At 36.8% G+C, this 14,991-nt stretch overlaps 1 protein-coding gene across 1 annotated transcript in view; it reads left to right on the forward strand.

Moving 5' to 3' along the window:
* TMEM135 (transmembrane protein 135) overlaps nucleotides 1-14,991 on the forward strand; it is a 240,976-nt gene that overhangs the window by 203,048 nt on the left and 22,937 nt on the right. Inside the window, exon 7 of the mRNA XM_037142832.2 lies at nucleotides 11,509-11,550. Within this exon, the coding sequence (XP_036998727.1) occupies nucleotides 11,509-11,550 (42 nt within the window). The remainder of the gene's footprint in view (nucleotides 1-11,508; nucleotides 11,551-14,991) is intronic.

Genomic DNA, 14,991 nt, shown 5'->3' on the forward strand with positions numbered 1-14,991 from the left:
TCCAGGAACCACACTTTGAGAATCACTGGTCTTTCCTGACTGATACAGCCTTTTAAATTATATTCTTGGATACCTTAATTACTCAGTTAATGCTATAGCAACAAAATTCAGAATAATTCCCAACCTCATTATTAAAGAAGTAGCCTCTATAAATTGCTCCTTTGATTTCTGGAACATGGGCACACAAAATGCCTTTAGAAACCCTACATTGGGTAGAGTAGATCAGATACCTATGGATGTCACCATGGTGTACCGGCCAGAGTCAAATAAAAGTCTCTTCCCCACCCCCGATACAAAGAACAAAGGGAGTCTCAGAAAGAGACCATCACATGTAATTGTGGGAGAATTTCCATTTCTGGTGGACTTGGTGGGGATTCTCGTCAAAAAAACAGGGATGGCTGAAGGGCCTTGCACCTGGAAGGCCCAGGGTGACGGAAGACCAGGTGAGGAAATGTGACATGTATCGGGAAGTAATGATACAGTTTGCTACAGAGAGACAGATAAGGGAAAAGTGGTTTCATGCATTTCTTTCAGAAGTTCAATTTCTTTCTTGGTGTATGATATGAAATAATGAAATTTCAGTTTGGTACTGTTTTTTGTGTTCATATTTGGGATTGAGGTGCTTTTGGACTTCAAGTCTCTAAAGGTGGTAAATTAATACCAAGGATAGGCCTTATGACTGTCCAGGCAATTCTGGAGAGACTGATGTGAGATGTAGCTATTGTGATGAGAGGGTGGATGAGGGAAGCCAGGGCAGATTCCTGACCGGAGTATGCTTTCAGGCAAATCCTGTTTAGATAGGAGGACCTGTGGAAGTGAGAAATTGGACATTGGTTCCTTTGAAACTATCCATGCCCTTGTGTCCCTGGTAAAGTGTTTGCATAATATCAGTTGGAAGAGCATTGCTCCCTCTTTATCTAGGTGATTTGTGGTTCTCTGCTACAGCTCCGGACGCCCCTGTGCTCTGTAGTGTCTCCTCCCCACTGTGAGACCTCAGCAGGCACAGTTAGTGAGTGGGATGTAGAATGATTTTACTGTTGTGTCAGGATGCCTGGCACCAAACTCCGTTTGCTGGCAGATCACTTAACTTCCTTGGGTCTTGGTCTCTTCTTAATCTGTAAAATATAAGTCTGTTAGGTTACTTGAGTTCCAATTCCACTTTCCTAATACCATCTATAGACCAGAAAGATTCCAATGTGTTAACTTGTCCGGTTTCTATTGTATATGCTTATGCCACAGCTTAAGTTCATCATCTTTGAGATGAATGAAGTAAGCTGAAATATTTGAAATGAATGCTTTTCTCTTAGATTTAGGTTACTCTATAGTCCTTAGTTAATCAGCTAACGGTTGTTTTCCAAAAGTTTCCAAAGTGTTGTTTTTGCTCTGTTACATTTTATTTATTTTGGATTTCAACTTTGATATTAAATATAGTATCAGTTTGTGAACAAGTATAGCCTAATGTTTCAAATAGCTGCCATTTTTTTCCAGTATGAAAGTCAATTGCCTTATTATTATTTTTTTATGATCACAAAGCAGCTACATTTTTTAATTGACAACTCAATCACTACATACCTTCAGTATTACACAAATGATAAGTGGGGTAAAAATTATATTAATACAAACTCATGAACATAAAGCTACTGCTCTAGGTTTTGGTGTATTTTTTGGCAGGTACTTTAGTAAATATGACAAACACCAAGGGACTCAGCTACTTCATTCATAGGAATTGGCTTTTTAAAAAAGCATGTATACACTTAGCATGTCAAACCCAGGAAAATAAATACTTGCATGATGAAAGGAACACTATCATAGAGAAACATTGGTGATAAAGTGTTAGGTTAAAACATTAGATTTAAAATGTTTAGTACTTGGACGTAGGATCCAGTGAAAAAACCCCCGCGTTCTGTGTCATGATTACTACTGCATTCCAGAAGCTTCTGGTTCGCTACAGTGTCTTCTCTGCCAGTACAGACCATGTCTTCATAGTTTAAAAGAAACTACTTGGCAATTCACATAAATGGACTTTAAAATAAGATTCTTCTTACTCAAGAAAAAATATGATCTCCATCAAATTACATAGAAATCTTATCAAATGTCAGATAGAAAAGCCAGACCGACCATTGACCTTCCTGCCAGCATCAGAGCTCCTGGCTGACAACACGAAGGGGAGGTGTGAGATCTTGTGCCTCCCACCAAGTCTCTTAGGTTACTTGAGAGAAACCTAAGGGGTGTTGCTCCTTCAGACGCAGAATTGCAGGGTGGGCTAGATGGCTTGTAAGAGACCTTTCAAATAAAAGGATCTAAGTCAGCTCGAGATCCCACCTTAGGTAGACATTCGGGGTGGTAAAAGAAATAGATAAAACATGTTATTTGTTACCTTTTGATGCCATCACTCAAAATTGATCTGCACTGCAGCCCAAGGAAATCTTTGATACTTTGATCTGCTGGCTGATGCTGCTAAACGGTGAGCACATGAGGCAGCTAACAATGAAACTGTGGATAAAAATGGCAGAAAGGCTGTGCCAAGCTTGTGTAGAAGTACAGTGCATCACCGTGTGAGCCCGACAGTCAGGACTTTCTGTCTCTGAATTTTAAGAACCAACAGTCTGGTCTGCAAATGCACATTCAAGCCATTCAACAGCTTGAGTGAGGTCTGTAGTGTGCACACCTCTTGGGAGTTTGTTTCCTGAAATCCTCCCAGGCAGGTGCCTTCCATGAAACTGCTCCTAACAGAAGATGCAAGAGAATTAAGTGCAGGGCAGGATTTTTTTTTTCCTTTACAGATTAGAAAAATCACCCAAAGAGAGTGACGGTTTCTCACATTCTGTCCCCTAAAAAGAATAGAAATACCTCTTCTGAAATCTAACGCACTGGCGTCCTTTTCGAAAGGCATCACTTTAGTTCATTCACAAGACAGCCACGCAGCCTGAACCTCAAGCATGTGACAGTCCCGTGGTTTTCTCAGTGAGCCCAGGGCTTCCACAAGCTTTCCTGCAGCTCCAGCCAGAGTAGCCTGAGGAATCAACTGGTAAAGCTTTCTCCACAGCCACAAGTTCCTTTGATGTTGGGTGATATTGAGCGCAGACTCATTGGCTGAGCTGTCTTCAGTGTAGTGCGTTTCTGTTCCGAAAAGTGTCAGCTGTGCTTTCTTCCCCATGAACACCCTGAGTCCACCTCGGACAGCTTCATCAGAATCCCCTCTTGTCTTCGTGTATTCTGGAGTTCAAGAAAGGCCACTGCAACCTCTGGTTCAGACGCCAACTTTCACACATACGTGTTCAGGCACATCTTTAGGAAGTTGTTGCTGAAGGTGTCAGGGAGAGGGTGGCCCAGGTGGGCTGCAGCTTCCTCTCACTCATGGCCTGGACAGTGGCCCAGGCTAAGGGAACGACGTTCTCGTGGTCTGGGCACCCCAGCGCCTCGGGCGGGGGCTGTGCAGACTCAGCTTCTCCATGGACACAGCGGGCGCATTGACACCACCATATTATTTTAATGACACAGACACCAACGTGCATCTGAAAAGAAAGTTATGTTGATTCAAAGATTCTGTGTAATTGGAAACATTTGTTTTAATCTTTTTCACCACCATTATAGGAGGGGGGAAATTGAAAATACTTGCCAGTCTTGAGGTCTTTAAAAATAGATTAGTTCAGTATTGTGGTTATAATTTTGTTTAATGTAAACACTTTTTACCCATAGCAATGCCATGATCTTAAAAACTTGCTAAGTTTTTCCTTGGGTTTACATAAAACACCATTTTGATCTTAAATTTGTTTTTTGCCTATAGCTAATTTGTCAAGTCTAAACACATGACTTTCCAAGTTTGACTAGTATTGCTATTACGAGTTCATTTTGAGAGGAAATTTCATCCTAATTAACATTTCTGTACACAGTCTGAAGGTGACTCTTGGTTCCCTAGCAATTGAAGACATCTTGGAGCGTGACCTTCCTTAGTTTGGATTTTAAAACAAAACAGTTCCAGTCTTTTCAAGTTTAGGGAGAAATCTGATTCTATTGGAGTTGTTACTATAAGTTTGAATCCAAATGTTTCCAATTTCTACTTAGGGCAAATCAGAAAAAAGTACACAATATTCATCTGGGAATTACAATCACACTTGATTACCCATAACTGCTGCCTGCTTCAGCCACTTTCCTTAGGTTCTTGAGAACAAAGTGTTGCATTTTGTATGAAATAAATGTACTGTAAAATATTTATAAGAATTAACAGTAATATTCTTAATGGCCAGGAGAATTTATTATTTAAAGGAATCTAAATCAGAAATTATTTCGTAGATATATAATGTGTTCCTGAAACTAACAAGATGGTCCTCCCCAAATATCTTAATTTGTTGCTATTCCAACTTCAGATTTTTGCGAGTTTTCTTAAAATAAAAACATAGCATTGGTTATTTTGTTTTCTCACATTAAATGCCATATGCAGGCTGACATTGAACTCTCAGTCTGTTTGATTGTTCAAACAATAGTGGACGTAAGAGGAAAAACCTATTGTGTGAATGTAAGCAATGTAGTTTATTTTCATTGAACACCACAGGTTCTGAGTAGTAAATTGAAATGATTGATTTAACCTGTTGGAGTATATATATGTGATTAGAACACTGAAGATTTTAAAAAAAAAAAAAGAAAACTAACGATGGGACATTTACAAAATGGAATACAATGCAACAGTAAAAAAGAAGAAAATTTTACCCTTTGTGACAGTGTGGATGGACCTGGAGAGCATCATGCTAAGTGAAGTAAGCCAGTCAGAGAAAGACCAGTATCATGTGATTCCACTTATGTGTGGAATCTAATGAACAGAATGAACTAACATGCAAAACAGAGACAGACTCATAGGGAACAGATGAAGGGGGTGGAGGAATTGAGCAAAAAGGAAAAGGATTCATGGACGTGGACAACAGTGTGGTGATTACTGGCGGGGAGGGAGTAAAAGGGAACTAAATAGCAATGGAAAAAATACAATAAAGATTAAATAAAAAACAAAACAATTAAATTAATTCCATGTCAGTTTTTCCCTGATATTCTTATGATGAATAGATGTCAATCAAAATGTATAGTTATTGACCAAATTTTAATTACTAAATTATAACTGAGTATTAAGGTGCACTTTGACATTGGAAAATGGGTTAGGAAAAGTAATTAGAATTTTCTAGTTAATTTCTGCATGTGGCATTTAATATGATAGAGCGCTGGCCAGGTGGTTCAGTTGATTGGAGCATCAGCTCATACGTCAAAAAGGGTGTAGGTTTGATTCCGGGGGGGACACGTACCTGGGTTGTGGGCTTGATTCTGGTTGGGCAGGTATGGGAGGCAACCCATCTCTGTCTCTCTTTCCCTCCTCTTCTCCTAAAACCAACAAAAACATGTCCTTGAGTGAGGATAAAAAAGAACAAAATGCAATTTCATAACTGTGAGTAATAAATGTAAGGCATTTAAATAAGCATTGTTTTTTAAAAAACTTTCAAATTAAACTTTCCAGTTGTATTTATTCCAAATGTATTTATATTTTTAGTGCCAATGGTAATTTAATAACTAGGCAAATCAAAATTTTGAATATCCAGGTATTGTCTGTAATTCTAATTTATAATTAAGCTTTTATGTCATCCTTTTCAAACCACTCATGACTTGAATTTTTAAAATAATTCTGTTCCCATATAAGAATGTAACTTTTATTTTGATACTGAGTGATATAATCAATGTATTAGATATGATGTAGTCAGTATATTAGATGTAATCTAATATATTGATAGCAGAATATATTCAAATATTTTAAGAATTATCAATGTACATGACTATTTTAAATGCAACTTGTCTTTATTTATTTTTTTTGCCAATCTTTTAGCACCTTTAATTGTGATTTTGCACATACTACTTTTTGCAACTCATTTAAAGAGGTAGATGATGGAGAATTCTGAAGTAAGGAAATTTGAAGCTGAATTAAAGTACAAATACAGTAATTAAGCCCCCAGAAAGAAGTACTGATAAAGGAAATTGCGTGGTACAACTTTTAGCCAAGATTCTTTTCACTTACTTGACGAACATACAGATAGCCTTATAGATGCTTTTTATTATTGTGGTCAGATATGGTATAAAATTTATTTTTGCAGTGGTCAGCTGATTGGCAACACAGTGTCATCTTTGTACTAGGTACTCAGTAAATGATTGTCCAGTGAAGAAAGATAGATGATGTAATATTTACCCAATATTTGAATTTCCTTCTAACTAATTCAGTGAGTAAAATGGGACAAAAGAACTCTGGAACTGATACTTAATGTTTTTTCCATTGTAATCATGTAATTATCCATGTTCATGAGGATCATAGTTTCAGAAAATTCTAGTCTGAACCATTTATTTTAATTAGTAATATTTTATGCCTTCTAGCATATCTTTTGCATCAGTGTTAATTAGTCAAGTTGAGTAGTTTGAGATTTACATTCTCTATCATCGTGTTGGCAAAATAGAGATGAATACCTTTTATACTGTTAAATCTGTTCTTAAATGTTCAAGTATGGATGATTTGAATTAAACAAATCACACAAATAACATATAAATGTATACCTGTAAAGGAATTAAAAATGCCATATAAATTCAGAGAGTAAAAAGTTATATCTTTCTTGATGCCTCTTAACTCATCCTATTTTTTCATAGCTAGCCTCCTAAACACTGAGTTATATCCTTTTGACTTCTTTCTACAGCTGTATGATCACACTCATGTGTGAAATAGAAAATGAAAAAGAAACAAACAGAACAGTACACATGAGACCACAGAACGGTGTCACTACAGTGAAAGCCAGTTGCAGGGAGGGCAGGGTGACTTGGGCAAAAGGGGTCCAGTGTGTGGTGATGGAAGGGACCAGACTTTTGGTGGTGAGCACACAACAGTGTACACAGATAGCGAGTTATAAGGTTGGACTGCACACATGAAGTTTGTATAATGTTATTAACCAATTAAAAAAATAATCAATATGCCAGAAAGGCAGGTTTGTATGTAGCAAATTCCCTCCTATAGAAATCAGTTTGTTTAATATTTAAAAATTTACTTAGGAGAACTTAATGTAATTTAACTAAGATTAGCAAGATTTTTTAATACTTATAAATGTGATTTTAAAGGAAAACATGTAGCTTAATGTTGAATATAAAAAAAAATCACACTCAAGCTACAAATTCTTCTACAATGGTTTACTAGCGACATCTGCTGGTACAATGTTATTGTAGAAATGAAAGTACCTCATAGAAGTAATTTCATGGACATTAAGCATGAGAAAAGAATGTTTGGGGACAAAATTGTTTTTTTACTAGCATTTACAACTCTTCTAATTGAACAGATTATTTTATCATTTTGTTTCCCCCACAACATTGGCATTTCACCAAGAATATTCTAATAATAGTAATAATAAACTTTATACTTTTTTGTACAGAGTCATTAGTTGTGTATCAGCTAAGTTGTTTGATATAATGCTGCAAACTTTCTTTCTTGTCTTCCCTGGCTTTGTTTTCATGTCGTACATAGAAGAGAACCTTGCAAATATAGAGAGATTCAATGACAGTGCAGTCAGTCATACTCTTTAGCTGTCATTTGTACAGACCAACTCTGAGAGAAAGATCTATGTATACATGAATTAAATGCATTATCTTTATGTACACTCAAAACTAAACATGAGACAGTATAAGAGTGATTAAATTAGAAGAAATTAATTTTTTTTCCATAGAAGAGATTTTCTGTACTGTAAGTTATGGAGGAATAAAATATAATCAGTTCTCGCATATTCTCTCTCTCAATACTCATTGCCTAGATAATTGTATCCCATTCCTTGGAAAAAGTGTAATTTATACATGAATCAAATTTTGAATTTCATCTTTGAACCCAAACCTATATAACCAGCTGCTCGCTTCCCTAACATTCCCATTTATAGGTGATATGCTCCCCAAACTTAAAATGTACAAAACGAAACTTTGATTTTTCTCCTGAAACCTGTTTCTCCCATGATCTTTCTCACTTCGGTAAATGGACATTTTATCATTCCTTTTGCTCAAACTGGAAATATTTCAATACTTTGTAAATTCTCTTCTGCTCTTACCCCACATCGAAACCATCGAGAAATCTCACCAATTCTGCTTGTGAAATACATTCAGAATCTTACCACTTTTCTCCACCTCTACCACCGTGACCTAGTGAAGCCACAGTCATGTTTCTCCTGGGGATCAGCCCCCTTGCTTCTAGCTGTGCCCTCCCGTAGTCTGTTTCCCAACCAGCAGCCAGAGCGATTGTCTTAAAATTTAAAACAGATCTTGTCACTCCTCAGCTGAGGACCTTTCCAAATTTCTTAACGTGCCAAAAGAGCTCTGTGAGACTTGTAGGCCACTCTCTCTCTCCATCGCTAGTCCTATGACCTCATCTGCCACTGTTCCCCTGCCCTGTTCCGCTCCAGCCACAGGGATCTGCTTGTTCTCCTTCCATTCCAGGCAGAGCCCTCCTCAGGGGCTGGTTCTTCCTTCAGATGGAAATGTTCCTCCCTCAGTTCAGTAAGGTTTCTGATCACATTACCAAATCTCACCTCACAGAGGCCCTTCCCGACCACACTGTGTGAACAGGCAATGGCCTGGCTCCACCACTTTTTCTCGCCTTATTCGACTTTTCTTTGTGCCACAGCGATTTTCATCGCATGACGAACGCAGTCCTGCAGAAGTAAGGCCTGCTTGGGTGGGGTTGGTAGGATAATAATATGGGTGTAATCATTTATAGTTTTAATTTGAACATTTCACCTAAATTGTCATACGGTGTGCTTGAGTGTGATATTGTTATGTTACAGTTACATGCTTATGATCTTGTAATAAAAGAAGGGTGTTATTTGTGCCAGACCCTGTATTTACTTTTTAAATTACATCTCTCCCCAACCTACAGTGTCACTCTTTTGAAAGCAAGGGATTCTGTTGTTCACGTTAAATCCTTACAACCTAGTGCTTACACATAGTAGGCACTCAGTCAATATTTGTTGAATAAATCAGTGAGCCTCAATACTTGAATGGGGAATGTGGTTTAATTTACATTATAATAACCAAATCCATGGAATAGTGAGGAACCTTCTAATGGGGTCTGCTTTGTATAAATCTTTGTGTTTATGTCATACTTCTTACATTTAACACAGAGTACAATAGTGTTTCATAGTTAGGTTAAGGCTCAAACAATACTCTTGATGTCAAAATGCAGGGCAGTATTACTATTTTAAAGATTCTTTTTGTGGGAATAATTACTTTTTTGTTCTTTTGACATAGGCATCTGACCCCCAATTACACTAACAGACCTTATACACATGAATGGAAAGAAGAATAGCCCCTTTTGAATCCGGGCTAAGACTTGATCAATATAAAGTGCTTCCCACAGGGTTCTGCTGAAAGAACCAAACTTCCATCATAATGAAATTGCAAATTCATTTGTATATGCTCTTTTTTTATTTGAAGGCTACTTTTTGATGTTTGGTCTGCAATTAGATTTATTGTTGAAGGTCACAATATGCAATGCTGACTACTCGAAGTTGTCAGAATCCTTTATCTGTTCAGCATTGCACAAAGATAAATGGGGATCTTTTAACAATAGCATACTTAAAGCCAGAATGTGTTCCCAGTTGTATATAATCTTTTAATCAATTGCTGCTTTCTGTTTTCCAGTCTGTAGACTACTCGCCTACCCCCTCACCAGCACACCTAGCTAGAAATTACCCAATTAAGGGTTTTAAATGACTGAGAAACACTTTCTTCAGGTAGAAAAGGATAAGTTTAAGATTTTCAATGTTGTAGTTTTTCCTTGCACATTTTTAGGTTAACACAGGAATTCTTTTGTCTTTACCCTCATTCTGTAGGTACTTATGTAGTGTGTTAGCTAAATTCGGTGGTTACATTTCTCACAAAGATGACCACAAAGTAGATCATGTTGCTTAAGTGATGTGAATTCTTTTTTTTTTTATCTTTTTTTTTTTTTTTTTAACAAGGTGGAGGTGAAGAGTGTGGTGATTTTTTTAAAAGATTTTATTCATTTATTTTTAGAGGGGAAAGAAAGGAGAGAAGGAGAGGAACATCAATGTATGGTTGCTTTTTTGGTGCATCCCCTGCTGGGAACTGGCCCCTGCTGGGAACTGGCCTGCAACCCAGGCATGTGCCCTGACTGGGAATCAAACCGCGATCGTCTACTTCGCAGGCCTACGCTCAATCCACTGAGCTACACCAGCCAGGGCTGATGTGAATTCTTAAGTGTTCTAAAAATCTCTGTGCACATGAATTAAATTCTTCTCTGAGATTTTAGATACCCCAATAAAATGTTCATATCTAAAATCATAAGGCAGATTTCTTATGTTTTTGTGCACTTTCTTTGTGACTTGTTACAAAAAGATTCACAGAGCGAATTGCCCGATTAGACTTAGGTTGTATTACGCTCTTATCCAAGAATAGCCAGGGTCATAGTAACATATATTAGAATATCATTATATCACCAATCTTTATAGTTCTCCAAGGGATTTTGATACTATACCCAAAGGTTCTTTAGTAACTTGATTATACCTACAAAGTGGACCATTAAAACCAGTGTAGTAATGTCCTCATTTTAAAATTTTCTTAAAATAGTTTTTGCATTTCTGACTTTTTTTCCTTAATTGTCATGTAAATTGAGTCTTCTCTGATTAAAAGGAACATACTTTCTCAGGAGGATGCCTATGAGCAAACCATGACTTTTAAGTTGATGACCATTGTTTTCCCTGAATTCTGACTACTGTTTATTTTGTGACATCTGGGAAGTTGCTGCGTTTTGGGAGGCCTCTGCACCTCTACAGAGCAGAGAAACAGCTATTCATAGAATTGCAAAGCAGTTAAGTTAGACAGCACGTCTAAAGGGCCCAGAGCAGTGCCCAGCAAGAGGAAGCACTTGTTAAATATTACTTGGAATCCTCTCTCTGTACTCTCCCCCACCCCCTCCCTGTTTTCTGTGCTATGTTATCTGATTGGGCTTACTCAGAAGTTCAAACTGTTGAACTAAACTTGAAGCTTCCTTGTGTGCCTGCCAACTCTACAGAGCTCTGCATTCATTGAATTAGTAAGTAGGGAGAAGTCAGGCCCTTGAATTGACCTATACATAATACCCAGCAGGTGTATGTGCCCTTTTAGTTCAAAACAAATTGCTCCCCCATAGATTGGGTAGAATGAAGAATGCTCCACTCCCAACCTTCATTTCAAGCTTAAGGGGTCCACATGGAACCCTTAAGATTTACTTTGCCTTAAGTTATATTAGTATGACATAGGAAAACATTATCATTTTAATCATCTTGTGTAAGATGGCTTGCTTTGTTGTTCTTCGAAGATTGGTACTACTCTGATTATTGTCCTAGAAGAGTTTTACCTTTAGAAAAGTAATCATTTGTCAGAAAAAAATTTTAATAGCTATTTAGTGTACTGTTTTATATCTCAAAACATGTTATTTAATCATTGTAAATTTTATTGTTTTAGGTGCAAAGATGGTTTGAAAGGATTTTCATTCTCTGCACTTAGGTAAGTAGCAGATTTTATTTACCTTTATGTTAAGTGGTGGAAGTGTTGGTTAACATCAGCATTGTATTTTACGCATATAGTTTACCAAACACTTTTGCATACATTAGAAAACTAATTTTCATCATTCTCTGAGGTGGGTATTTTCGTGCCCATGTGGCATGATGAAAACTTAGGCTTAGACTGTTTGACTAATTTAATTTCACACCACACAGTGACTATACATATTGTACTTACTCCAAACTCAGTACCCTTTCAGTGTATGTCATAAATACTGCCAGTTTTCTTCTCCAAAGTGCATACAGTGAATGCTTAGTGAAGATTAGTCATGCGGTGTTTACCGCAAATATAAAAGGAAGTAATCAGGGTGGGCTTAAATATTTGGAGCTTTTATATGATTATCTTATAAGATTATTTTGAGGGTCATATGAGTTAATGTATGTTTAAAATTTTTGACTGCAGTTTAACATTTGTATTTATCAATTACAGTTAACATATATTAGTTTCAGATGTATGATATAGTGATTAGACATTTATATAACTTATGAATTGATCAGATAAGTCTAGTGTCCATCTGACACTATACATCATTATTACAGTAGTAATAATTAACTGTATTCTCTACACTGTACTTTACCTTCCAGTGACTTTTTATAACTGGCAATTTGTACGTGTTAATTCCTTCACCTTCTCACCTGTCCCCCAACTCCTGTTTCGTCTGGCAGCCATCAGTTTGTTCTCAGCGTCTATGAGTGTATTATGTTCATTTACTTTGTTTTTTAGATTTGACATGTAAGTGAAAACATGTAGTATTTGTCCTTCTCTGTCTTAATTCACTTAGCATAATACCCTGTAGGTCTCTCTGTGTTGTTACAAATTACAAGATTTCATTCCTTTTTTATGGTTGAGTAATATATCATTGTATATATACAACGCATCTTTATCCATTTGTCTGTTGATGGGCACTTTGCTTGCTTTTGTATCTTGGCTATTGTAAATAATGCTGCACTGTACACATAGGGGGCGCATGTACTTTATAAATTAGTGTTTTGGATTTCTTCGGGTAAATCCCTAGAAGTGGAATTTGCTGAGTCATATGGTAGTTCTCCTTTTGGTATTTGAGGAACCTCCATACTCTTTTCCATAGTGGCTACACCAGTTTGTAGTTCTGCCAACAATGCATGTATGAGGGCTCCCTTTCCTCCACATCCTTTCCAACACTTGTTGCTTGTTGATTTATTGTTAATAGCTATTCTGACAGGTATGAAGTTATGTCTCATTGTGGTTTTAATTTGTATTTCTCTGATTAGTGATGTTGACCATCTTTTAATATATCTATTGACCATCTGTATGTCCTCTTTGGAGAAATGTCTATTCAGATCCTCTGCTCATATTTAAATCAGATTGGTTATCTATTAATTTTATTTTTGGTGTTAAGTTGTATGAGTACCTTATATATTTTGGATATTATGATACATATATGATACACCAATGATACACACCTCCTGGTGAATATATTCTTCTATTCAGTAGGTTGTCTTTTCATTTTGTTGATGATTTTCTTCCTTGTACAAAAACTCTTTAGTTTGATGTAGTCTTATTTGTTTATTTTTCTTTGTTTCCCTTGCCTGAGGAGACGTAGCCAAAAAAACCCCCAAAAACTAAGAGCATTGTCAGAGTTTACTGCCTATGTGTTCTTCTGGGAGATTCATGGTTTGGGATCTCCAATTTAAATCTTCAATCCATTTTGAGTTTATTCTTGTTTACATACACAATGTCAGAAAGTGATCCAGTTTCATTTTTTGTGTGTGTGTTTCTGTTTAGTAATCCCAACACTATTTATTGAAAATACTATCTTTACTCATTATATACTCTTGCTTCTTTTGTCATAGATTAATTGACCATATAAACATTGGTTTATTTTGGGTTCTCAATATTATGTCCCATTGATCTATGTGTGTGTGTTTATGCCAGTCATGCTGTTTTTGATCACTGTAGCCTTACAGTATAGTTTGATGTCAGGTAGCAACCTCCAAGTTTGTTCTTTCTCAAGATTGCTTTGACTAGTGGGGTCTTTCATGATTCTATATAAATTTTAGGATAATTTGTTTTACTCCTGTAAAAAAAATGTTGTTGGTATTTTGATAGGGGTTGAATTTAATCTGTACATTGCTTTATGTATTTATGGACATTTTAACAATATTAATTTTTCATATCTGTGGGCATGGCATATGCTTCTATTTATTTGTATCTTCTTCAGTTTCTTCAGTATCTTAGAGTTTTCTGAGCACAGGCCTTTTACCTCCTTGGTTAAATTTATTTTTTAAAGATTTTATTTATTTATTTTGGGGGAGAGGAGAAGGGAGAGAAAAAGAGAGGGAGCGAAACATCAATGTGTGGTTGTCTCTTGTGCACCCCCTACTGAAGACCTGGCCCGCAACCCAGGCTGTGCCCTGACTGGGAATCGAACCCATGACCCTTTGCCTCACAGTCCAGTGCTTGTTCCACTGAGCCACACTAGCCAGGGCCTCCTTGGTTAAATTTATTCCTAGGTATTTTTAATGCAATTTTAAATGAGATCGATTTTGTAATTTCTCCTTATGAATGCTCATTAGTGGAGTATAAAAGTGTGACAAATTTCTGTATATTAAATATGCATATTACTATTTGCTACTTTCCTGAATTTGTGTATTAATTTTTTGGTGGATTCTTTAGGGTTCATCATGTTTCTTATTCTTTTGCTTTTCTATGTTGTTGACTTTTGCTAGTGTTATATTTGTATTCCTTTCTCTTATATCCTGTAGATTTCTGGTTTGTGGTTGCCGTGTGCCACGTGTGTGTGTGCTGCCGAAGTGGGCACACCGTGTGCCTCGTGCGCACTGCGCGGTTCGTGGCAGCCTAGGTACTTTGGGTTGAGGACACGAAGTTCGAGCACATTCTAAAACTACTACAGTTTTTACTCACCCCTTCCATGTTTATGTGTTTGTCATTGTTTTTTACTTACTCTGCATGTTCGTATCCCTTCATTGTACTAATTACACATCTACTTTTTGCTTTTGCCTTTTAATCTTTGTACTGGCTTTGTAGGTAGCTGATCCCCTGCTCTCACTTTTGCCTTTGTGAGAATTTTCTTTCTTCTATCTTCTTACTCATATTTTACCTCTGATGTTCTCCTTAAAGAACTCCCTTTAACATGTCTTGTACTGCTGGTTTAGTGGTAATGAACTCCATTAGCTTTTTCTTGTCTGGGAAGCTCCTTATCTTTTCTTTGGTTCTAAACGATAGCCTTGCTGAGTATAGTAATCTTGGTTGTAGGTCCTTGATTTTCATCACTTTGAGTATTTTGTGCCAATCTCTTCTGGCCTACAGAGTTTCAGTTGAAAAATCAGTTTACAGTCCTATAGGAGCTATCTTATACATAACTAACTACTTTTGTCTCGCTCC

Source organism: Artibeus jamaicensis, unplaced genomic scaffold, assembly GCF_021234435.1.
Source record: "Artibeus jamaicensis isolate MK-2021 breed Jamaican fruit bat unplaced genomic scaffold, CSHL_Jam_final contig_64, whole genome shotgun sequence".
Classification (NCBI taxonomy): domain Eukaryota; kingdom Metazoa; phylum Chordata; class Mammalia; order Chiroptera; family Phyllostomidae; genus Artibeus; species Artibeus jamaicensis.